Below are 23,193 nucleotides of genomic sequence, written 5' to 3' on the forward strand. Positions count from 1 at the left end.
CAGATCATTAAATAGGCTTTGGCCCGTCTGCCTCCCATGGTGAACTTTTGAACCCCGCCTATCTCTCAACCCTCAACCCGCCGATGAATCCCGAACGGGGACGAAGCTGCTCGACGGTGACGTCAGCATATCTCGTTCTTTTAGCCTGCTGCGTGCGAAGGAGAGAGAGAGAGAGAGTGAGAGAGAGAGAGAGAGAGAGAGAGAGAGGGAGGAAAAAACGGCTCTCAGCTAAGCAACAAGACGGAAGAGCAATGGCGACACTGGATCGCCATATACCAAGTCTGGATAGCTTCCTTTGCGAGCCTTGGTCTTCCTTCGTCAGTGCGGCTAAATTCCGTGTTGTTGACAGTAAGTTCGCACGTCGCTAGCGTTGTTGTTTAATGCGGACAAAGTGTCGGGAAGTGCGCGGTCCAAACTGTCTGTGATTGAGTTGAACCAGCCCCATCCACCGTGCAGGCTCTGCCTGTCAAAGCGCAGCAAAGTAACTGTCACAAATGTTACTACGGATGCCATGTTAATAGCTTGTTTGAAACTGTCGCGCGCAGCGAAGGCGCGCGCGAGTAGCCATTGCCGCGCGGGGTGGGGGGTGGGTGGGCTCGCGCCGCTGGCGCGTGCCGTCGCCATATCCTCCTCAACTGTCCAGCTGTAAGTTTGCTAGCTGTGACAGCTTCAACTCGCTCCGCTGAGCTAATGCTAATGCTAACCCACGATAGCCGAGCGTGCCCCCCCCCCCCCCACACACACACACAAAGTTTGTTGTTGGTAAAAGTGGTGTTTTGTTTTTTCTTCTTCTCGTGTTTATTTTAGACGTAAACTCGTCCGTGGATAAAAGCGACAAACAGCCTCCCTGCCTCGGTGAAGCCGCGAAGCGCAGCCGCAAACAAGGTGAGTAAAGTCGGGGAAACTTGACGCCGTTACGTAGCGGATGATGGTTTGTTATGGTTCCTGTTGGGCGCACCGGGGATGCCAGGGTCGCTCTATTTTTACTGTCACATCACCGAAAGCACCTTTATTGGGCATCGTTGCTGATAACGGATCACTTTTTGTTTTACATCCATGAAGCTTAAACACCCATTAAACGTCTGTTAGCATCCTGAGTCTGGGACGGCAAGTAAATAATGACTGATCGATTGTTTTTTGCCGATGAATCCTCGATCGACTGGTCTTTTAAACTCCATTTGAGTCATTATAAAGATTACAACAGTAGAAGTACACCACTAGCTATCTTAAGGCAAAATCTACTTCATATTTGATTAGTTTTATTGGGAATATCTACTATTTATCAGAGTTTTACAATATCCAATTCAATCACAAATTCGAGGTCCTCTTGGGATCACAGTCCTCCCAGACTTGAAGATGTTTTATCCTCAGATCTCTTGATTCTGGATGGAGTCCGTCTCATCTCATCTTTTCCACACATGTTTCATCCATCTTCCTCCCGACGTCATGCTGATCCATAACCCCCTCCTTGGAAGTGTTTGTTTTGTTTCATCCCTCCAAACGTCTGTGGCGTGTCTGGATGGTTTTGAGTCTTGTTGACACAAACACCTGAGACGTAGCGAGGGCTGCCCTTTGAACTGGATGTAACCTTGGGATGACATTGCTCCCTCCCATGCACGCATAATCAACCCGGGGCTGTTTCACACTCCACTTCCACCAGTCATTGGTTGAAATGCCCATAGGCACATACAGATAGTGTTTACGTCCTCTACGGCGGGCATAGAGTTGTGGATGTGGTGAAATCCTGTTGTTTTTTCCATCCTGTTTTCCATCCTGTTTTATTTTATCATTTATTTGGCAGGATCTCCCTCCAGAAATATTTTAATCAGATGTGGGCAAGAGTAACGACAAATTGAAAGCCTGAAATGACCTCAGATGAGCTTCACATGACTGAAAGTCTCTTATTGAATATTTCAAATTTGGGCTTTTGTGCAAGAATGGCGTTAATATAATTGTATATTGTATATGTGTGGAGACGGGTAGGATGGTGTCCTGAAGCCGTGGCAACCCCCTGGGGTGTGTGTGTGTGTGTGTGGGGGTGGCAGCAGGAGGAGTCCCTCCATACCTCCCCCTGCATGCTTCACACGAACACACTTGAGTCATCCCTGAAATTTGGAACGTGCTTCAGCCCTCGTTCGAACACGCTGACGCACGACGACGCAGCCGGGGAAACTCTCTCCTCCGACTCACTGGCCTCGCACCAGACCACTTCTTCTCCACTCACCCACACACACACACACACACGCTCTTTCACATGCCTCATCTTCCTCTCTACCAGCCAAACTGGAGCAGTGTTTCCAGAACCGCTGATCCGTCGGTAACGCGACACCAAGGCCGACCGAGAGTGAAATGTATATACACACACACATGCAGACGCCCCCGAGCTGCGCAAACGCACAGGGAATTACATCTCAAACTCGTTTCTTATTTTGCGTCTTGCAGAAAGTTGTGTGACTCATCGATGGTGAGCATGTTTGCTCACTTTGCACCCTAGTGCACACACACACACACACACACACACACACACACACACACACACACACACACACACACACACACACACACACACACACACACACACACACACACACATTTGTAAATGATGAGACCAGGTTGGCAGTAATTAGTGTGTGGTGTTTGGTGTGAGACATGGTTGGTGTCTTACACACACACACACACACACACACACACACACACACACTCAATAGAGATGATGACAGCCATTATCGACCAGTTGGGCTAGATTGGCAGCCGCTGTCATTACACCCCTTTAAATAGGCAGGAGTGTTATGCTACTATTTGTACGTTAGCCAGCATCTTCAGAAGGGATGGAATCACCAACATATCATTGACCTTAAGCGCACCAAACTGTGCATGCATAAACACAGTTTGCATCACCTGGCCTCTCTGGAAATTTAACATTTCTCTCTTATCAAGCAAATGTTTCTGAATGAGTTTAAATTATCGTCCTCATTCAAATGATTTCAGCTCAAAATTATTCTTTTTTTTTTTCCCCTGTCGGCTCTCCAATGCAATCAAAGAAAATGATGCCAAGCGTGTCTGCTGCTAAGCGCTTACATAAGACTTAATATCTGACTTAATATCGATCGTTGATGGGGAAATACATTTAAGCAAAAAATTAAATCAACTCCTGGAAGCGCTGTGTAACATAAAAAATAAAGCTTAAAAAAGGAGCAAAGTAAGAACCAATAAATCCAAAATCTACTGCCTTCTGTATTACAGTGAAGTTAAATACGCGAGATATTGATGTGTTTCAGCTCAGAACTCGTTCATTAAGGCGGTAATTTTCCAGACTAGATGGTTCTGACCTTGGGAGCAAATATTTTGAGGCTTTGGCTGAATCTTCATTATAACACGTTTGTTTAGTGTGTCCCAGCGACATTCTGTCTTTACAGCCTTACTGTGATCATAAAATGGGTTTACTTACAAGAAAAGAAAAATGCCTGATTCCAATGTTTTCTCATCACACGGTCTGCTCTTGTACAGAAACCAAAATAGGACTTGGGACATCTCCCTCCGAGACCCTTGGATTGACTCTATCTCCAACATTTTAACCCCAAATTTGTGTCAGCGAAAGAATAAGAGGGGGGGGGGGTTGTCTTGGGTCTGCACCATCAGCTTCCAGCCAACTCCCAGCCAGCTTGTTTACTTCGTCAGCTTTTTTTTTTTTTGGTGCAGAACCAAAAGTTATTGGTGTTCCAAATTTTAAAAAACCCCAAACAAACTGTATTAGAAGTTGCCTGTGCCCTTCTGTGTGGCTGCTATGACTCAAAAGTAGCTCTTAATTCCAAGACTCGGCTGAAAAAGCCTTTTTGTTTATCAGTGAGGTCATGTGAGTCCCCCGTCGACCAATGAGAGGTCGATGTCGTTACTCCAAATGTAATCGGTGCCCAAATGAGACGTTATTTTAGTAGCACCAGGCGAGTTTGTCCTCCACTGACTGATGTTTTTGTAGTTCATTTCTCCGCCTGTCATTAATTCGTCAGCCTGAGGCTGTTGGCCGGAGAAGCTAACTCCGGCTGCAGAAAATAGGCTTTACACTTGGTTTGTATTTGACTTGGCAGATGTGGAGGAAATTGCGTTTTTATTTCTTTCTTTCTCAATACTCCAACTCAATTTTCCCTCACTCACTGCAAACTTTGAAATTTCTGATATCTGCCAGATTTTTTTCATTTAATTTTTTTTTTTGTTGTTATCGTCAGCTGACTCTGCTGGCAGGTTTATCCAGAATCAAACGTGCTAACGTCTCTGGAAACGACAAAACGCAAACCACGGCGGCGCTGCTGTAAGTTTCTGAGCGGGATCCACCTGGCAGGGCCGAGCTGGTTGTGCATCAGTGTTTCCAGTTGCTCTATTTAACCGCTTTCTTCACAGAACGCCTAATCCACAATGCCAGGCGACCTGTTGACAAGACCAACCAGATTTTAAAAGTCATATCGCTTGTGCCGCTACGTTTTGTTTGTCATCGGGCTGCTTCCAATCGAGGCGTCACAAGGCTGCGGTTGGATTTCCTGGCCGTTTCTTGGATTCTGGTTCAAATCACAGAATGAACTGAGAAGATCAGGAAATAATTTCCATCCATGTTGATGGGATGAACTTGTAAAAATCAGTTCCTGTTAATGTTATCGATGTCTGTGCGTGTTTGTGTGTGTCACACACACACACACACACACACACACACACACACACACACACACACACACACACACACACACACACACACACACACACACTCTTACATCATGCGTACATGTGTTGTCTTATATTGCTGTGACCTTGAGTAACCCTACAAACCCATTTTCCACCGCTCACACATTTCTTGATGACACATCGTGACAATGTCACGATGACATCACACCCACACCAATGTCAGACACCCACATATATCCTTTTGTGAGCTTTTGCAAATGCATCCATACTCTCTCCCCACCCCCCTCACCCCCACACCACTGAGTGTGGTCTAAGCTCTATGCTAATAAATGCTACGCTATAATTTCTGTTAGCAGAGCCTGTTTCAGTGCAGATTATTCTCTGCCTCTCCTTCCTCAGTAATTCTGTGAATCATTTTTAGGCGAGTGGGTGGAGTTTGTCTAGAAATGGCAGGTGCAGCATGATTTTTAGTGTTTTAAATAAACTGTATATTTTGTATTTGTCCCCTGTTTTTTTCTTTCTGTCTGATACTTTAATTCGGATTAAATGTCATTCTTCTCACCATCAGTCGTCCCTTTTCTCTTCCAGATATGCCCGTCGACACTCAGTTTCCCGCACCGGAGGATTTGTGTCTTGTTGTCTGCCATGTCTGCAATCAGGTGGTCACCCCTCAAGGCATCCTTGCACACTACGGTAAGTCGCCTCGGGGGGGGGGACGTGACAGGACCCACCTTTTTAATGTGCAGCTGTAACACAGAGGCGCAGCACAAACACGGCTGAACGCTCGTGCAGAACCTTTCAGATCAATGCAGTCATCTGTGTGTTTCCCTGCGGGGCTGTTTAGCACGCTGATACAAAATAAAAACCGTTAAATAATTTACAGAATAAATGACTAGATGCAGCTTTGTCTGGGAGCTTTTTCTGGTTGTGATTACACTTGTAGAAGAAGGCAGATTGAAGTCGTAGTGATGGATCAAATCTAATTATTTTTAAATAATGTTTGTTGGATTCATTCTACTGTTAGGGTTGGGTTGTTTGTCCGTCGTACGAGCTTAAACTTGTTTTATTTCCTACAAAACCGACCACGCCAGAATGTGTCGGGTCTAGCTGGGAATGCTAGCTCTGGAGCCCCCGGGACACTTCCCACCCGGAAGCTTGCTTTATTTTGATGTATGAGAGTATGTTGTCATGCACACACACTCTCACACACACACACACACACACACACACACTCCGACTGACGTCAACGGGACGGCGGCTCTCGTCAGCGACAAGTATCTACAGATCAGGATGGTTACTGTCGTCATCCAAACTAGTACACGGATCCTCGATTTGATCCACCTCCCTTAGCGATCACATGAAAAAAATCATCACTTCCTGTGTCTGTTTCAAATTAAGAGTCCTCTGTTGGTTATTTTTAACAAGGCTTTTATTGGAAAACTTTTGCTGTAAAATGTTGGAATGCTCATGAAATGTAGCTGCTGTCAACTTTTGTCAAGACTTGGCCAAAGAACTTTAATGTTTAGATTTTAAACTGATTGAAGTACACTTGAATGGAAAGACAGCTGAGTCATGTTTAACACCTAAAGATTTCTATGTACTTCAGAGATAAAGAATTCCAGAAGTAAGCGTGTTGTTGTTGTTGATCCCTGCTCTCATTGGCAGTCCTCGCTGTCTGTTTACCTGTGTTGTTGTTGTGTTTTTTTTTTTGGTCTTGGCTTTGCTGAGCTCGCTCGCATCTGCCCGCGAGCTGCTGCTTCCTTCTGTTGGCGGCACGTGTGCCAGCCTGAGCTGCCTGTTTGAGGACACGTGGTCACGCTTAATGAACACGCGCATGCAAACTCAGGCGCGCGCACACACACACACACACACACACACACACCAAACACACTTTTCTCCCCTGGAGGAGAGAAGCCAGTGGACTCACATGCACTCACATTCTCACTTTCTGTTTCTCTGTAGAAAGAGGTCAGTGGTATTGTGAGAAACATGCACACACACACACACACACACACACACACACACACACACACACACACACACAGACTCCTGGCATGTGCTGTTGTTTTGTTCCTGCTCATGCCCCCCAGCAGCATTCCCTCCCACCCCCCACCACTGTTGGCAGCGACGCTACTTGCTGACACGCACTCAAAGTGGGGTAACAACAGGTCTGAAACGCAGTCATATACACACACACACACACATACACACACGTAGTTAAAAGTGTGAATCTCCTGAGAGCCCCCCCCCCCACACACACACACAGAACAAAACGATCTCTGTGCCACAGTAAGCTAACAAGCCGAAGCTGCAGCCGACCGGTGGGTCCGGTCACATGCAGGCGAGGCTGATGGCGTCACTCTCCAGTTGTTTTCATCTTGTTCTGTCGCGTAGATTAATGCTCCGCACACACGCACACACACACACACACACACACACACACACACACACACACACACACACACACACGACAACTCCGAATCAAGATCTCCTCCTGACCTCTGCTGAGTGGATCGACTTTGTGTCATGACCCTTTCAGGAAGTTTAAAAAAAAAAAAAAAGCATTTCCTGTCATTGTTAAATGGTCCAATCACGTCATTCTAATGTCCAAACAAGCAACACAGATTCTCATTTTGCTTTAAATGTCATGGTTCCGATTTCATGCTTGATCTGTGCATCGAATCAGTGCTGAGGCCTTTCACGTATAGACATTTCTACATGCACACACACTCACACAGAGGAGGAGGGGGTCGGCTGCCTAAAGGGTCAGCGGCTTCCAGTTATGCATGCCCAGTTTGCTGCTCCAGCTTTGCTTTGGTGCAAAGGAAGAGAGAGCGGTCACAACTAAAGCCATAGCCTGTCCTGGAATTTAGTTTTTTTTTTTTTTTTAAGAACTTGTGTTGAAAATCTTCATGTAAATCTAGACTTTCTCCATCAGATCCTCCGTATAAGGGATTTGTTTATTTAAGTCTCCTTAGAGTAAGGCAAAGCTTGTATATTCTTAGCGTGAGTGGCCCCAGTGGGATATCGAAATAAATCCCTCACACTGGCAGCATTCATGCTATGATCTATATAATGAGTTTGCAAAAAAAAAAAAAAAGTGTAAAAAGTTGTTTTAAATACTTGCCAGTTAACGCCAGAGTTGATTAAGGACGTTGGAAAGACGGTTACCCTGCTTTAAAAAAAAAAAAAAAAAAAAGCCTTTGGGGTTATTTCAAAGATTATTTGTAATATATTTGGCTCCTCCTGCGTGAATGTGAAATTCAAGTCACCACTGTGATGATTTTGCGTGTGATGCGAGTCTGTGGGTCATATTTTTTTTGTGTATCCTGTGGTGGGAGGAATCAGGATTCCGTGTCGCGTTCAGATTTCTTCAGATAAGTTTCCTTCTGCTTCTCCCACCTCCTTATGATTTATTCTCTCTCCACTCAGTCAGTCTGTCTCCCCTGCCGGCGGCCCGCTGCGCCCCGAAAAGGCCACGTTGTGTTGTTGTCGGTGGGAGTGTGTTTATCTGTTTATCTCCTCTCACCTTTAACGTTGTTTTGTTGTCGATCCCCGAGACGCTTGAAAAGAAGCACGCTGTTTTTCTTTCAGTTTCATTTCATTCCTGACTGAAACGTTTGGGGATTGCTCTGTGTTTTTGTGTGTGCTGCGTTGTGTAACAGTGCGTGTGCATGTGAGTGTGTTTCTTTGGCTTTGCTGCAGCCGTTCATTTCACACAATGGTTGTCTGTTGTTAGGAAGTTTTTTTAGCCCTTAACCACGGAAGCTCTGCTCGGGATTTTTTTACTGGGGGGTGTCGCTCGCTCCACTGTTACCCCATTTTCATTATTAGGAGTCGGTAGTGTGTGAACCGGGAGCTTAAGGTTGCCTCTGATCTCCCTCAGAGGTCATTTCTTTAATCTTCTTCTTGCTCTTCACTTTGAATGACATCGTTTGTTGTTCTATTTCAGTAACGGACTGCAGTTGTGAGCATATCTGTGTCATAACTGTGTGTTTTGGGCATTTTATGCCCTGATTTTACTATTTATTGTTCATTTCTTTAGATTTGCATATACTTTTATTCTATTAAATGGAATATATATCAGCACAGGCAATATTAACTCCTACTCCTCACCTTGGATTAATTTCATCTGATTTATTTATAATATTCATCTATGACCATCTTATTTACCTCATATCTTTCCGCTGCCTCCCTGCTCCTCCCTAAACCTCCACAGACCGGGCTGACCTTTCCACTTCCACATCCAGTGGCTCCGCCCACAGAATGAGTAGGCAGCCAATCGGCAGTCAGCTGGGCTCTACACATTGCCGTGATGACAGGCAGGCAGGAGAGTTGAGTAGTGAGTAGTGGCTTAGTGACCTTGTCAGGGTAGATACACACAGAATGTAAATCAGTACAGTTAGCTCGGGTTAGCTGATGGCTAACAGGATGACCTGAAAGAAATCTGTCATCATTTTCCTTGCCAGGTTTTTGAAATACCTGTAATTATGTGGTTTTTCATTTATTCTAAAAAAAAAAAAGTTTCCAGGTTTTTTTTATTTACCAAATTGTATTCTTGCTTTTGCAGAAATTTCAATATAAATTTTCCATTTTATATTATTTAATATCTGCTTTGCATTGTGCCCGGAAAAACGAAAAAAAGCGGACCAAACATGCAGCAGAGCTTGACTAGCAGGTTAAGTTGAACTCGCATAGTCACAATTACAGCCTGTGTTTGGTTTGGATAAACAGCTGCAGGGGCGCATGTGTTATTATACCGCTTCAGATTCATTATTTCTCTTATTCCTGCATGGAAAAATAAGTTTGTGAGAGCACATTCAGAATAAAAACTCATGTGCACAAGTCTAACCGGACAGTTGTGTTCATTAAAAGTGTTAAACGTGTGAAACTGTTGTAGCTGCATACCTGCAAACGTGACTCTGAACTTTGCCCCTGCTTCTCTGCAGCTGCCTCTGCTTCTACTGGCCTATTTACACACCTGCCGCGCACACACACACACACACACACACACACACACACACACACACACACACACACACACACCAGCATATGCACATGTCCTCACCTGTAAAAATTATACTCAAAGTGCTCGAATATATAAATATATACACATGTCCTGCATGCTGAGATGTACATGTTCTCCTGTGCATACTTATGCTAATGCTACTAACATACACCGTGCAAAAAAAGTAGTGAAGTATGTGTTGACACACACACACACACATTTTTCAGACACTCTATGCAAGCATACTCTCCATCAGTCACCTGTCACACACACTTTCATGTGTGCTGGCACCGCCTGAGCAAACAGACAGGGTCGGCTAGTTTGTCGTCGGACGCCTTTTATCCCAAAGAGCTGCTGTTAGATGACGATTACTACACTCATTAAGTGGGCGGGGATAACAATGGGACTCACACTCAGACACACACTCACACACACCTCGAATATCTTATCATTTTGGGACTGAAGCGACTGTTTGACTCTACTGTTGGTCCGAGGTCAGCTCTTGGATTTTGCGGTGTGTTTCAGGGAGGTCACAGTGGATGTGTGATATTTTTATTTTCCACTTCGAAGGTTTCATTTTGCTGGTTGCCCCCTTTCAATGGTGATCAAGAGAATAAAGCAGTGACTGAGGAGAGGGAGCAGATTAATCCCCCAACGAAGTACCGAATCTGAAACATTTAAAATGCAAATGCTCCCACCTGACCCCGCGGGGAGGCGCCACGCCCCCTGCGTTCTGCCGAAGTGTGAGCATCAGACGCGCTCGTCTGCAGCTCCTCTTATTCACCCGTGACACACAGACAGAGCAGAGACGAAGAGGCTGAGACAGCGAAGAAAGCCTCGCGCTACATTTTTAGCCACGGATCCAAACGCTGTGCCGCCGGCTGCTACCCAGAATCCAATGGGCAGACACATCCCAAGTGCAGCAAAAGCGTTCACAGCAAGGGAATGCAGGCGTAGAAGGCATCTCTGTAAACACTGACACTCTGTTATTTATTTATTTACTTATTTACTTACTTAGTCCGGGTCCATACAGTGAAATGGGTTCAAGTTCAGCAGCAGAGAAGCCCTGAGCTTCATCAGAACAGTCTAAATGTATGTATAGACGATAAAAGAATTGTGTGATATCATTTCTTGATCGGTGGACTATTGATGGTGACCTTAACTGATGTGACAACGCCATTGGCTCAGACATGAGTGCACCTCAATGGCGGAGGCACTTCCAGATTTGCATAGTCGCGCCTGATAGACGTTTGTGTTCACAGAACGCGGCCGATCGGCACGGGGCAGCACCTTTTTTCAGATGATGGCAATGATTAACGTTTCCGCCATCTGTTGACGGCCATGTCGGAATCTAAGCCACAGATGTTTCAGTGACATTTTTTGTTCACTTCCTGTCAACATTCGCTTCGAGGGATCAAACGAGTTCACTTCCAGAGCGTCGGCGTAACGAACTGTGAAGCTGAATCTAGACGTCGTCGCGATTCTTCAACCGTTTCTCGTCATCGATAGGAGTTGATGTTGCTGTGTGTGAAGTGGGATTTCCCTCCTTCCTCTCTATATGTCTTTATATGTGCCCCCCCCCCTCCCCTCCTCTGTTTTCATTCAGGTAGCTGGGGTATAGTTTCCCTGTGAGACAGTCAGAGAGAGACAGACAGTCCTGGACCACACCCCCACATTCCCTACCCACCCCTCCCACAAGACATGCATAGCAAAAATCGTAAGTCTGAGCTCCTCTGCTTTTTTTTGTTTGTTTGTTTTTTTGCGCAACCTCCCCAGCTAGGAAACGTATTCCTCTCTCTTTCTATCTGTGTCTCGGTATCTTTTCGCTCGTGTCCTGACAGATCTGGGTCTGAAGGTTATTTTAATTGTTATTTTGACATCTTAATGGGGTTTATCACGTTGCTAACAAGTGAGAAATGCATTGATTTTGTTTTGTGAAGATGTTTTCGAGCTTCTCCTGTGTTAAAATGTGACTGTTTGACACCTTTTCAAAATAATTGGTGTAAATTCCACATCACACTACGCTCACTATTAGACTGAGGTGCAAGCCAGATGCAAATTGGATCTTAAAAAGACCCAGATCCAGAAAATACCCTCGACCAAAAAACGCTGTAGGAGTGCTTCTTTTCTCGTGTTACATGTCAGATCTCTTTGTTTCTGCTTCTTTTCCTGACCCATTTCAGAGAAGCGTCACATCTCCCCCATCCCCTCGAGGAACCCTTTAGTTCCCGTGAAGCCCAAAGTGCCCGCGGCGGTGCCCCCCCCGGCCGTCGCTCCCAATCCCGGGGACACGCTGGCCTTCAGGGTCCCTAAAGATTACCCTCACTCCCGCTTCAGCAAGGCGCCGCTGGCCGTCTACCCGCCGAAGGGGGCCCGGAACAAGACGTGGTGGGGTCGACTAATTTATCTCCATTATATAGTTAATAAATGCCTCCATTAAGTTAACTGTGTTCTCCCCACCCCACCCCCCCTCAGCGTGTCCCTCCCGATCGTGAGCCTGGAGAAAATGCCATGCCTCAACCGGACCGACTCAGCGTCACACGTTCGCCTCACCCCCCCATCCTCCTCCTCCTCCCCCTCACCCTTTCCACTCAAACCTCCATCCGTCACCCCCCCACCCTCCCAACGGTCCGGCGAGAAGCTCACCAACGGCCGCGGCACCAGCGGACCATCCACGCCTCGCTCCACCACGTCTCCATCCTCTCTGGACGGGCGACCGAGTCCGGGGCGCTCGCCGCTGGACAGACGGCCGGTATCGACACCGTCCCCCTCCCAGCCAGAGCGGAAACCCCCCCCTTCGCCCTCCCCGTCGCACCGATCCAGTGCTCTAACATCGTCGTCGTCGGAGAAGAAACACCAAAATGGAACGAAGGCTTCCTCCAGGTCACAGAAAAGACTCTCAGGTCAGTCGAGAGTTGTTTTTTTTCTCTCTGTGTGTGTGTGTGTGTGTGTGTGTGTGTGTGTGTGTGTGTGTGTTTAAAAAAATTTCTGGCATCTCTCTGAAGCTTTCACATGAATTCCTCCCTAAACACACGTGTCATCCTCTTCCTCCTGACGTCTTCCTCTCATCCCAACCTCCAAACTCTCAACTCTTTATTCCAAATAATTCCAAACGGCACACTTAGAAAATAAGGTGAACAAGATTTGTGATGGACGCTCCAGGGTTTGGTTTGTTTGTCTCGACCCGGCCTCCTTCCTCCTCCTCCTTCTTGCTATTCTTCCTCCTCCTCCTCCTCCTCCTCCTCCTCCCTCTTCGTTTACGCCGTCCTCTCACTCCGCTCTAAGCCTCTGATTTACACCCTCTTAATCACGAGCTCCCGCTGCCAAAATGCTGCTTGTCTCCTTGAGAGACCCCCCCCCCCGTCTTCTGCTCCTGTGTGCCCCCCCCCCTCCATTCTACACTCTCAACCTCCTCCTTCGACCTCCCTGTTTAGTTTCCCTCATTCGCCCACTCCAGTTGCTTCTCTTCTGTCTCCTTGTTTTTTTAAATTTTATTTCTGATCATCTTTGTTTATCACTCATCTTGTTCTGTTTTCTGGGTTGTTGGATTTCCTTTCACATCGGTGCCTCCCCCCCCCCTTTCACTCTGTCTCCACTTCCTGTTTAAGTTTGTCTCTGTGAGTCCACTCCTGTCCAACAAGGCTGTGTCATACTGCAAACCCAAATAGATTACAGGGATTACAGGACAGGCTGGCGCGAGATTACAGCCCCCCCCTTGAAAATAACCTGCTGACCGGAGGCTGTCGTCGACACAGGGAGCTCAGTTTAACCTAACTTCAACATTTAACAAAAAATTATCATTTGCAAGTGGTTGAATTTGCAGATTTCAATGTATTTCAAGACAAAATTGAGTTTCAGAGTCGGTGAACATTTTGTTCGCCACCTTCACTGCTGACATTAAAGTTCTAGTCGACATGAGACGGCGCTCTTTCGCTCCAGCTGACAGTAAATTATGGTCTCATTCAACCCAAATGATCTCCAACACATGAAAGAGAAAATGATGGTGGGTGTTAGAAGTAATTGCGTGTTTTTTATCATCTGTGTGGCAGAGTTGAATAAAAGAGTGGCTGAATTGCTTTCAGATGATTTGGTCAAACTGAGGATTTGTTTAGGATTCTGTGTTGACATCATGATGGCGGCGCCGCCCTGGGGTGCAGGGTTTTTTTCAAAGGCGGGGGTGGGGGGTGAAGGACGAGAACACGCATAAAAACACATTTAATAGCTCTTAACGGTTTGTTTTCAGAAGCAGGAGCCTCTTTCCTGGGCTCCTCGTCGAGCTGCCAGACCATCTCATAGGGTGATTTATCACAGCTTGCAGAATTTTGTACTTTTTATGTATTTTAAGCTGAAAGCATCGTTATTAGTGTCGCGTCACTCGACGCCAGTAGGAATGTGTGAATAGACAAATGTCAGCGCCTGAGCAGAGAAGAATAATGCGGCACTCGTTTGTGTGAAATGTGATTTAATAACTGAACAACAACCTGGAGTCCCGGTCTAATTTATGTGTGTGTGTGTGTGTGTGTGTGTGTGTGTGTGTGTGTGTGTGTGTGTGTGTGTGTTCTCCAGGGAGAGTATTCGATCCCAACAAGCACTGCGGCGTCCAGGACCCCGAGACGAAACGACCGTGCACGCGTTCGCTCACTTGCAAGGTAACGCAAATCCGCACTCCAACGTGAGCCGCCTTTACATCTGAGGTCATCCCACCAGGAAGGCAGCTTTGTTTAGTGGATGAGCATTATGACATTGAATCGGGGGGGAGGGTCCAACACACAGCTTTGACCTTGTCTGCTACCCTTACGTGTCTCCTGATGCGTCCGCCCTCTCTTAGCTGACGCTCACGCAGCGGCTCTGAAGCGTCACAGGGCCGTTCTTCCCTTGACGAGGTAATTATAGTTGTTGGATGAGGCTGCAACATGTTTGAGCAGTAAAACTCTATTTTACTGTGCTTTAATTACCTCTAGGAAGCCCCGCTAATCACCTCAGACTGGTTATAAAGCAATTAAACATTTAAAGGGAGAAGCATCTTAAAGTTTATAAGCGGTTGTAGATAAAAATCATGCCAAAATTATAAGGATAGCCTTTTGTAATGAGAACCCTGATATGTAAAAGAGTGACCTCGGCTTTATTTTCCCACAGCACCAGTAAAAACTGTTTTGTGCGGCTTCTCAAGCTCAGGAGTTGCTTTGTTTCCTGTCATTGCTTCACAATTAATAGTAAAGCTCTCAGATGTTACAGAAATAAGTCATGAGACGGCATCGGTGCAGTGATTATCGAAACTTTCCCGAAACCAGACAGAGCCGTGATTTAAAAACCCGGCGAGTGAAGCGCGTTTCAGCTACGCTGTGAATTCTTCACAGATCGATGCTTTCATTAAGTGTCCTTGGAAAGAAAACGTCAAAATCTCCCATCATTCTTTTTTATTTCTCTTTTTTTTTTTTTTTTGCCGCTGCAGACCCACTCGTTAACGCACCGCAGAGCCGTCCCGGGCCGAAGGAAACACTTTGACGTCCTCTTGGCCGAACACAAAGGACGACCGAAAGAAGGTGTGAAGGAGAAGGAGAAAGACAGGGATGGAGGGAAGGAGGGCGGCGGCGGTGGCCTGAGTGTCACATCCTCCCTAGAGACCACAAGTCCCAGCAAGCCTCAGTGCCCGAATGGACGACCCCTGTCCACGCTCAAGCTCCGGCTGGCAAACGCACACATACCCAGGTAGGGTCAGAACAGAGGCCACTTGAACAACTTCTTTCTGTCATTCTGATATGAGATCATCCGTAGCATTTTCAAGATATTTTTGCATCACAGGCTCCAAAACTGTATTTGTTTCCTCCACTAGGGGGTGCTGTAAAGTAGAGCAGGGGAAAGGAGTACCATCGGGAAAGTTTCTCCTTTAAAACTGAAAGAACCACATTTTCCTCAGTTTTTTCACCCCAACAAACATACTGGGGAAAATATAAGATGAGAAATTACCCCCCCCCCCATTCCCACTGTCATTTGCTTTTCTGTTCTGTTGTATCACTCCCTTTTATTCACCATCCCAGGGTTCCCGGCACCACCGCCACCACAACTCCTTTGCCCCCAGCGCCAGCTCCTGCTCCGGTCCCCAATTCAGAGCCACTCCTCCACGGCTGGACGACGACGACGACGACGACGACGGCGGCGGCGGCGGGAGGAGACGGCGGTCGACTTTCCAGCGACGAGGGAGACGCAGAAACTCCACTAGACGCGGACAGACTGGCCTTCCCCTGCTCCAGCCACCATCCTCAGCCTTTAGGGGTAAAGACGCGGCTCACGCTGCAGGAACACACGTTTAGTCTGGTCCTTAACCTTGAGACGATGCTCATCCCTTTCAGTCTGCAGCATCTCTTTATGAGCCTTTCACAGGATCGACTCTCAGATATTTAGCCTCAGGTGTTGCCTTCATGAAGTGTTTTCAAGATGGCATTCAGTTTCTTAATATAGTTGAAGAATATGTCACTAGAAATAGAAAAATTGTGCTTCTTTTTTGACATAAAGAGCTGAAAATGGTTGATCCGGTTAGAGAAGTAAAAAGAAAACAGACCCATCTCCACAGATTCACATGTGAATTACAGGAAGGATGCGTGACTCATTTCCTGTCTTAATAAGAATGAACATGATACTCTGCATTGATGTGAAAGAAATCTTCATAGTTTAAAGCCTTTGGTTTATTCCTTTTTCTTGAAGCTCTGGGTTTTATTTTCTGTTTCTGTTTGATCTTTTTTCATACCAGTCAGTGTTTATTAGGTAAATACCCATCTCCCCTGCGCTCTCTTTTCTTCTTCTTTCCATACGTCTCATGTTCCTGTCGTTTATTGACTCTTTCCTTTGACATCCTGCTCTTTCTGTCCCCTCCTTCGCTCTCGCTGTCGTTTTTTCCGCCTCCCCTCATTTGTTGTCTCATTTATTTCTGTCTCGTGCTCGTTCTCACCGATGTCTCTCTCTCTCTCTCTTCCTCCCTCCTCCGTCTCCCCGCAGTGTTGCGTATTCAGCAGCAGGCTCATGGGACGGGGCTACTACGTGTTCGACAGGCGATGGGACGGAATGAGGCTGGCGCTCCAGAACATGGTGGAGAAGCATCTCAACGCGCAGATGTGGAGGTGAGCGTTAAATTTGATGAGTCGATGTAAATTAAAGGTTAGAGTCTAGCAGAGAGAGTAGAATAAGATGTTTAATGCTCTGAACTTCTATTTTATTAGTGCGTTTCTCATTTTAATTCCCGTTCCAGGAAGTTGCCTCCAGCCTCTGAGAGCCTCCTCTCCCTCTCCTCCTCTGGAATCCCCCCCGTTGCTTCACAACAGACTCCTTCTCCCTCCTCAGTCGCTTCCTCTCTGCTCTCTTCCCCTTCCAACCCCGTCTTCAACGCTGCCGCCTTTCCACAGCCCACATCCTCGGCGGCGCCCTTCGGCGTCCGAGACGTCTCGCGGGCCGTCTCTCCAGTCTCCCTGGTCCCCGCCCCGGGAAAAGCCCGGAATGGCGCTCACAGAGTTGGCCGCTCTTCCAAAGACGTGGAGGACTCTGACGCGGGTTCGAAGAAAAGAAAAAACTCTTCCTACTCCGCGTTCTTTTCGTCGTCTTCCTTGTTTCCCAGAACCCTGGATAACTACAAGAGGAACGGCAGCAGTTACAACCTGCCAGCACAAGGTACAGGGGAGGCGGCGGCAGCATCCCCAGCCAGGAAAAAGGGACTCGGGCGTGGGGGGAGTGGGCTTTGGAGCGGCAGGGAGGACTGGACGTCCAAGACCGAAGGGTCTCAAAGCCACAACTCACAGAACAGGTGGGTTTGAAAAGATTCTAGATGTGGTTTTATCTTAACATCTCACATTAAAAAAAAAATCCCCTTTGTGTCGCTAACAAGTGTTGGGATTACTGGTTAGATAAACGGTGCTTTAAATCTGATTTGTTGACATAAAATTATTCCAAATACATTTTATTGTACGGTAAAAAGTCATCTTGAACTCAATCTTTATAATGAATCGCAAATTTTTTCTCTTTTTATTCTTCCCGTCCAGCCGCGAACTCGGCACGACCGGCCTGACCTACTCGCCCGGCAGGGAGCCTCCTCTCGGCCCCCATCAGCCCCTGGCGCCCCCCTCCGGACTTTTGTCTTACGGCGGAGGAGGAGTGGATGGGAGGAAGAGGAGGAGTCCGAGCTCCTACAGAGGAAAGGCCAGCAAGCTGAGCAGGCCAGGGGGGTTGGATAGACTTTTCGGTAACGGGAGCGACAGCGGGGGGATCCTGGCTTCAGGGCCCGAGTCCCCGAAGCAGGTAGGTGTTAGCCAAGGGTGTCTCTTTATTATCCACAACAAGCAGGACGGAGTTTCATGCATGCATTCAGGAGATCCGATCGTTGCTCCTCTACTGCCACCAGCAGGTCAAACATGAAACTGTCTGAAAATAAGAAGTAAATTCTTTCACATCGCCTCTAGATGTGATTTCCTTTCCTTTTTTTAGTTTTTATTTTTTCCCCATTCTGGATTAGACCCATCCGTCTTTACAGCGCTGATGACAGAAGTAGCTTATGAGTGAACCCTCCTGTTTCTATCCCATCTCTGCGTGTGACACCAAACGTCACTATGACCCTCCATTAGTGCTCTATATTCACGCTTTTACCTCACGCTCAATGCAGGATGATTGATATTCGGATCCGTCCAGTTTGTTATTTTTCTTTCAGGAATCGATAAAATATCGATCACAATCATGACTTATTTGTTGATTATAGTTTGTATCTTTATTCTTTGCACACAGATAAACAAAATTTGAAGAAACGTTCCGTCTTCCTGTCCCTGCAGGTCAAGTTGCATCACTAACAGGACCCGGTTCCACGGCAGCTGCGCAGACCACCACCGTCTTCGACCTTTGACCCCGACCACTCTTCCGCTGACTCCGCCAATCGGACTGCTTTGCCTCTGCGATGTCACCCCCACACCCCCCTTTTTGTTTTCTTTTTTTACCCGACGACAGTACAGTACACCTGTACGGCTGGTCGCCACGACGATAAGCCTTTTCAGAACAACGCAGTGGAATTCAAAAACTCGTCCTCTGAAAAGGGAATTAACCTCAAAAAGGTTTCAAGACATTGTAATTGATGCCACCACTGTACAATTTTTTTTTTGGGGGGGGGGCATTTTTTTGAAACACTCTTAGAGTTTATTTTCTGCCTGTCCCCACCCGGATGCTGTTTCTGGTCAGCTGACTGGGGGGGGGACAAAAGATCTGTGATTGTACTGGGGAGTCAGATGGCTGAACCACCGTAGGACTCTTCATCGCCCTCCCCATCCATTACCCTTCGTTATTTTTATCCCGATTCAGCTTTTCTTCTTCCCCGGGGTGGGGGGGGGGGTTAGCTGGGTTTTCTCCAGCTTCTTCATCCTCCTTCTCTTCCACTATTCCTCTCCATCTTCCTCTATATTAAACAAGTTTGTCAACATCTCTGCTATTCTCTTTATTCCTTCCCCATCCTGATCCATCCCAGCATGCCCGTGTTCAAAGTGCACTTACTGCCCCCTCGCCGCCCCGCCAGCTCTGTGCTTCACTGACTCCAGAGCAGCAGTGTTTCACAAGGACACGAGGGAAGAAAAAAAAAACTTTGTGTTACCAACGACGCCGCGTCAATGCATCGGATTTCAAAGTAGGAAGAAAACTGAGTTTGAAGATTTTATTTTACTCTTTTTTTTTTTTTTTTAATGTTGCAGGAAACACAAAACTCCTGTCTGTGCATCAGGACTTGTATCTAAAAAGGAATTTTGTGTGTGTAATTTATCATTCTTAAATGATTTTTTTCTAACTGACCCACAGCGACAGAGACTTTTTCAGCAAAAAAACCCCCTAATTTCTATGGCATTTTAGAAGAAATGAAAGTATTATGATGGGTTCATGAAAATGTGTACATATCTGTTGTTATTTTTTTGTTGTTGTTATTTATTAATAATTCCCCTCACCTTTTACTTCATCTGTGCAAAAGAGAGTATTTCTACCCTCCTTCCTGGGTCTGTGTTTGACAATGACTATGAAATTATCCCTGTTTCTCAAGAAGCTTACTATTTTGTTCACTAGCATCTTTTCAAACTTAACCTAATAATAATTCACACTCAAACTCAGCAGCCAAAGTTCATGCTAGCTGTGAACGTCATTTCCATTTCAGCACCAACCTGTGGTCGATTCTAAAACAGTTCAGGCTAGCTAATATTTGTCGTGTAACTCTTGTAGTGAGATAGGAATCATAGCACAGAACTAGTTGTTATATTGTGCTTTTTTTTCAGTTTACAAGAAATGATTGTATTGAATAGTTTTATACTAACAGGAAGTGATGCTACACGTACTCCGACAGGCGTCTGAAAGGTTTTGGGAAAAGAAAGCAAAAAAGACTTTCCCAGATATTTAAAGGAGCACATAAATTATGTATTTTTTATCTGATCACCCAGCATTAGAATTTAAGTCAGACTTAAACTTAAAAGTTGAAGTCAGACTTAAACTTATGTTTAAACTTAAGTCTAAGTAAGATTCTGGACCATCTTTCGGTTAAGAAACGTATTCAAACGCTGAAGGCGAACGGCTCTGACCTGAATCTACAGAATATTCGGATTCAGATTTGGAGTTAACGCTGAGTTCACACTGGAGAAGTGACAAAGTAAATGAAAGTCAGACTTAAGTGTAAGTCTGATTTCAGTTTAAGTCTGACTCTCAGTTGCGTTTAACTACGTTTTTTAAACCGAAGAGATGATGGTCCAGAATCTTGCTGTCACTTCTGTAAAGCAGTATTCTTTCACTTCTACTAATGACCGAGGGGTCGGCTTTTGTGAAACCAGTCCATGGCGAGTATTTTCATATGAAGAGGCCCCGTATTCCTGTTTCCTTGTTCCACCTCTTGTTTTTCCTCCAGTGGTCAAAGTCAGAGCTCTATTTTTTTTAATTGTCTTCATCTTCCAGGACGAATCGGTCCAATCTCAGTGCGATTATTCTTGGTGGGTTTGCGTATAAAGTCAAAGTTGGGTCAAGATGCCTTCATTTACTTCCCAGTCACGCCCCGAAGTTTTAAAAGCAAAAAGAACACCAGATTGAACCATTCCTCTGGTAAAAAGGTGAAATTGACACAATATAGGAATGATTTGTTAGTAAACAATGACATCATTGCTGTTCGGTTTACCCACAGCACCATGGGAAGTCTGATCATTAAAGCTGCTGCTTCAACATACCCAAGGATGTCATAACATGTAGTTTTCATCTAAATTCAGTTTTTTTTATGCACAAAAGCATCGCTGCAGAAGCTGTAATGTGTCAGGAAAAAAAAAGGTAAAAGCTTGAAAAAAAAATGAAAAGTGCCCCCATTTATTCATCCCAGGCTGATGAAGGCGACGTAACTGAAAGCATTTTGATTTGCTGGATGGCGGCGTGGAGCCGAGTCCCACTTATAACTATTTTTTTGTTTTGGTTTTTAATTCTTTTGTCTCAGAAGCATCCAAGCACTGATGATGAATGAATTGTACATAATTGTTATTTGTGTTATTTTCTCAAGTGCTTCCCATGATGACATGATGACACTTTATTCATCAGCGAGTGAGATCTTTTTTTTTTTTTTAAGTATTGGTTTTTATTTCGCCGTAGATACAGATGGCGGCTAATTTTTAGAGTGTCATTTTTTTAGAGCTTGCTAGCTGAAAATCATGGTTTAGACAGGGTTTCTTCTTCACTCGTGTGTCAACCGATCAAAGATGATGGTTTTTAAGAAAAAATGCCACCCTGTCTTTTTTGTTTATAGTCATAGAAATGGGAATTCACATTCTGTTGCAGCTAAAAAAAAGAAGACAAAAGTTCATGAATGTTGATTGTAGAGCAGTTGTATATTGCATTATTTGCTGTTGAATTTTATGGAGGTATTACCTTTTTTTTTTTTGTACCCTCCCCCTTTTTTGCACTTTGTCATAATGCCCAAATCTTTAATCAACTTCTATTTATATATAAAATTCTATATATATTTGTAAATGTGTTTCTGGCAACTACAGTAAAAGAAGATGAAGAGTATATTTGTGGTGTGTTGGCCCCTAAACCAGCGCACTGTTTGTCGTTTGTCATACCCTGATCCGAACTGTGTTGAATGTTGAATCACTGAAAAATGCCTTGGAGTTTTTGGGGTGGGAGGTGGGGATGGGGGGGATCTCTTCAGTTTCATTACAGTCGGATCAGGAAAATGGATTTCCCATCGAAACACCTGAACACTTGCTGTAAAAACATGGTCTTTGTATCCCTGCTTTTATTAAACGATTGAAAGTGGAGGTTGTGTTCTGAGTACGTCGAAATGCGACTTTTGGATTCGAAGGAAACTCCTGCCAAGATCGATTGTTTTGTAAATTTGGCTCTGAATTCTTGAAATTTGTGGGATATTTTTTCACATAATGTTTGTGTTACCGGAGACGAGCAAAATATGTTTCCTATAGCTGTCAGTGTTTCTTAAAGGAGCTTCAATTATTTATTTTGTGCTATTTATTTGTTCTATTTTTATTTGTAAATGTCATTTTTATTATTGAAAATTTGATGATTTTTGATTTCAGGATTTGTTCCTAGCATCCTTCCCTAGTCTGAACTGATGAAGAGGAGCAATTTATTCATTTTAAGTTTGTGTGGCTTTGACATAACAATCAGTAACAACTATCCCTGGTCCCCAGAGGATCGACCTCGTGATTATCTCTAGTCCTATTCGGATATCTATTTTTTGGGGGGATATTTTGTCTCAGAAATACTAAAATTATCACTTTAGAACAGTTTTAATTCTGCTTTATGATCTAAAAAAATTTAATATTGACAGGGAACTTTTAAAAAAGGAAGGAAGACTGAATTATTGATGATATGCACACATAATAATTTATGGAACAAAAACACACAATTGGAGAGATTTCACAAAAATGACAAGTTTTTTTTTTTTTAAATAAAAGTTTCTCTTAAATGTTATATTTTTATTCGATCCTTAACAAGCGGTACATTACATCCAGTTTCCTGTATGGGTTTCATCCATATTGAATCATCAGGTTAAAACTTCAATTGATCCATCCAAATCCCCTCATCACACGTGGTGAAACATGGCGACATTCACAACTCTCCATTTCGGCGCCACAGAGTCAAAAAAAGAGTCTTACATGGAGGCTTTTCCTCTGCATCAGGATGAGTCTCCAGGTTAAGGTCCAGCTCTAAAAGCTGATCAGACAAAATCACTATCTGTTCTCCTGACACAAACTCGGCAGACGGCAAATTGCCTGTGTTGGCAAGGAAATGAAACGGAAAACCGGATTTGGTGGGGCACATAATTAAGTGATCTTTGGCTTGCCGCCTCTTGATACTCTGTAGTAGTGGGAGGTAATTCTTTACTCCGCCCTGTAGCAAATATAAAACACTGCTTTTTAATAATAAAACATAGACTGGGGTCCAGCTTGACCTTTGCCCTCCAATGCAGGTGAATGGACCCGATGCGTTTGATGACATCCATCTGATCTGTGTGTGTGTTTTTT

General features: G+C 45.1%; 1 protein-coding gene across 5 annotated transcripts; it reads left to right on the forward strand.

Annotated features, from left to right (window-relative positions):
• Nucleotides 1–175: 175 nt before the first annotated feature.
• atxn7l1 (ataxin 7-like 1) lies at nucleotides 176–23,125 on the forward strand. Of its 5 annotated transcripts, none has more exons than XM_068307123.1 (12): nucleotides 176–348; nucleotides 808–885; nucleotides 5,260–5,364; nucleotides 11,863–12,067; nucleotides 12,155–12,582; nucleotides 14,246–14,328; nucleotides 15,132–15,388; nucleotides 15,718–15,952; nucleotides 16,673–16,794; nucleotides 16,923–17,471; nucleotides 17,707–17,962; nucleotides 18,443–23,125. In XM_068307123.1, the coding sequence occupies exons 1-12, from the start codon at nucleotides 252–254 to the stop codon at nucleotides 18,455–18,457; spliced, it is 2,430 nt and encodes an 809-aa protein (XP_068163224.1). In that variant the 5' UTR covers nucleotides 176–251; the 3' UTR covers nucleotides 18,458–23,125. The 5 variants fall into 5 exon arrangements, with proteins under 5 accessions (XP_068163224.1, XP_068163222.1, XP_068163223.1 ...); XM_068307121.1 differs by having other exon boundaries at nucleotides 177–348; nucleotides 18,487–23,124; XM_068307122.1 differs by having other exon boundaries at nucleotides 177–348; nucleotides 11,863–12,064; nucleotides 18,487–23,124.
• The last annotated feature ends 68 nt before the right edge of the window (nucleotides 23,126–23,193 follow it).

This window comes from Antennarius striatus, chromosome 22 (assembly GCF_040054535.1).
Source record: "Antennarius striatus isolate MH-2024 chromosome 22, ASM4005453v1, whole genome shotgun sequence".
NCBI classification, from domain to species: Eukaryota; Metazoa; Chordata; class Actinopteri; order Lophiiformes; family Antennariidae; genus Antennarius; species Antennarius striatus.

Excerpts from the sequence above, each read along its gene's own strand:
- atxn7l1 (XM_068307121.1), top strand. The coding sequence starts at position 252 with ATGGCGACACTGGATCGCCATATACCAAGTCTGGATAGCTTCCTTTGC. Across the intron at positions 16,795-16,922 it reads CTCAACGCGCAGATGTGGAG|GAAGTTGCCTCCAGCCTCTG; the intron begins GTGAGCGTTAAA and ends TTCCCGTTCCAG. Across the intron at positions 17,472-17,706 it reads AGCCACAACTCACAGAACAG|CCGCGAACTCGGCACGACCG; the intron begins GTGGGTTTGAAA and ends CTTCCCGTCCAG.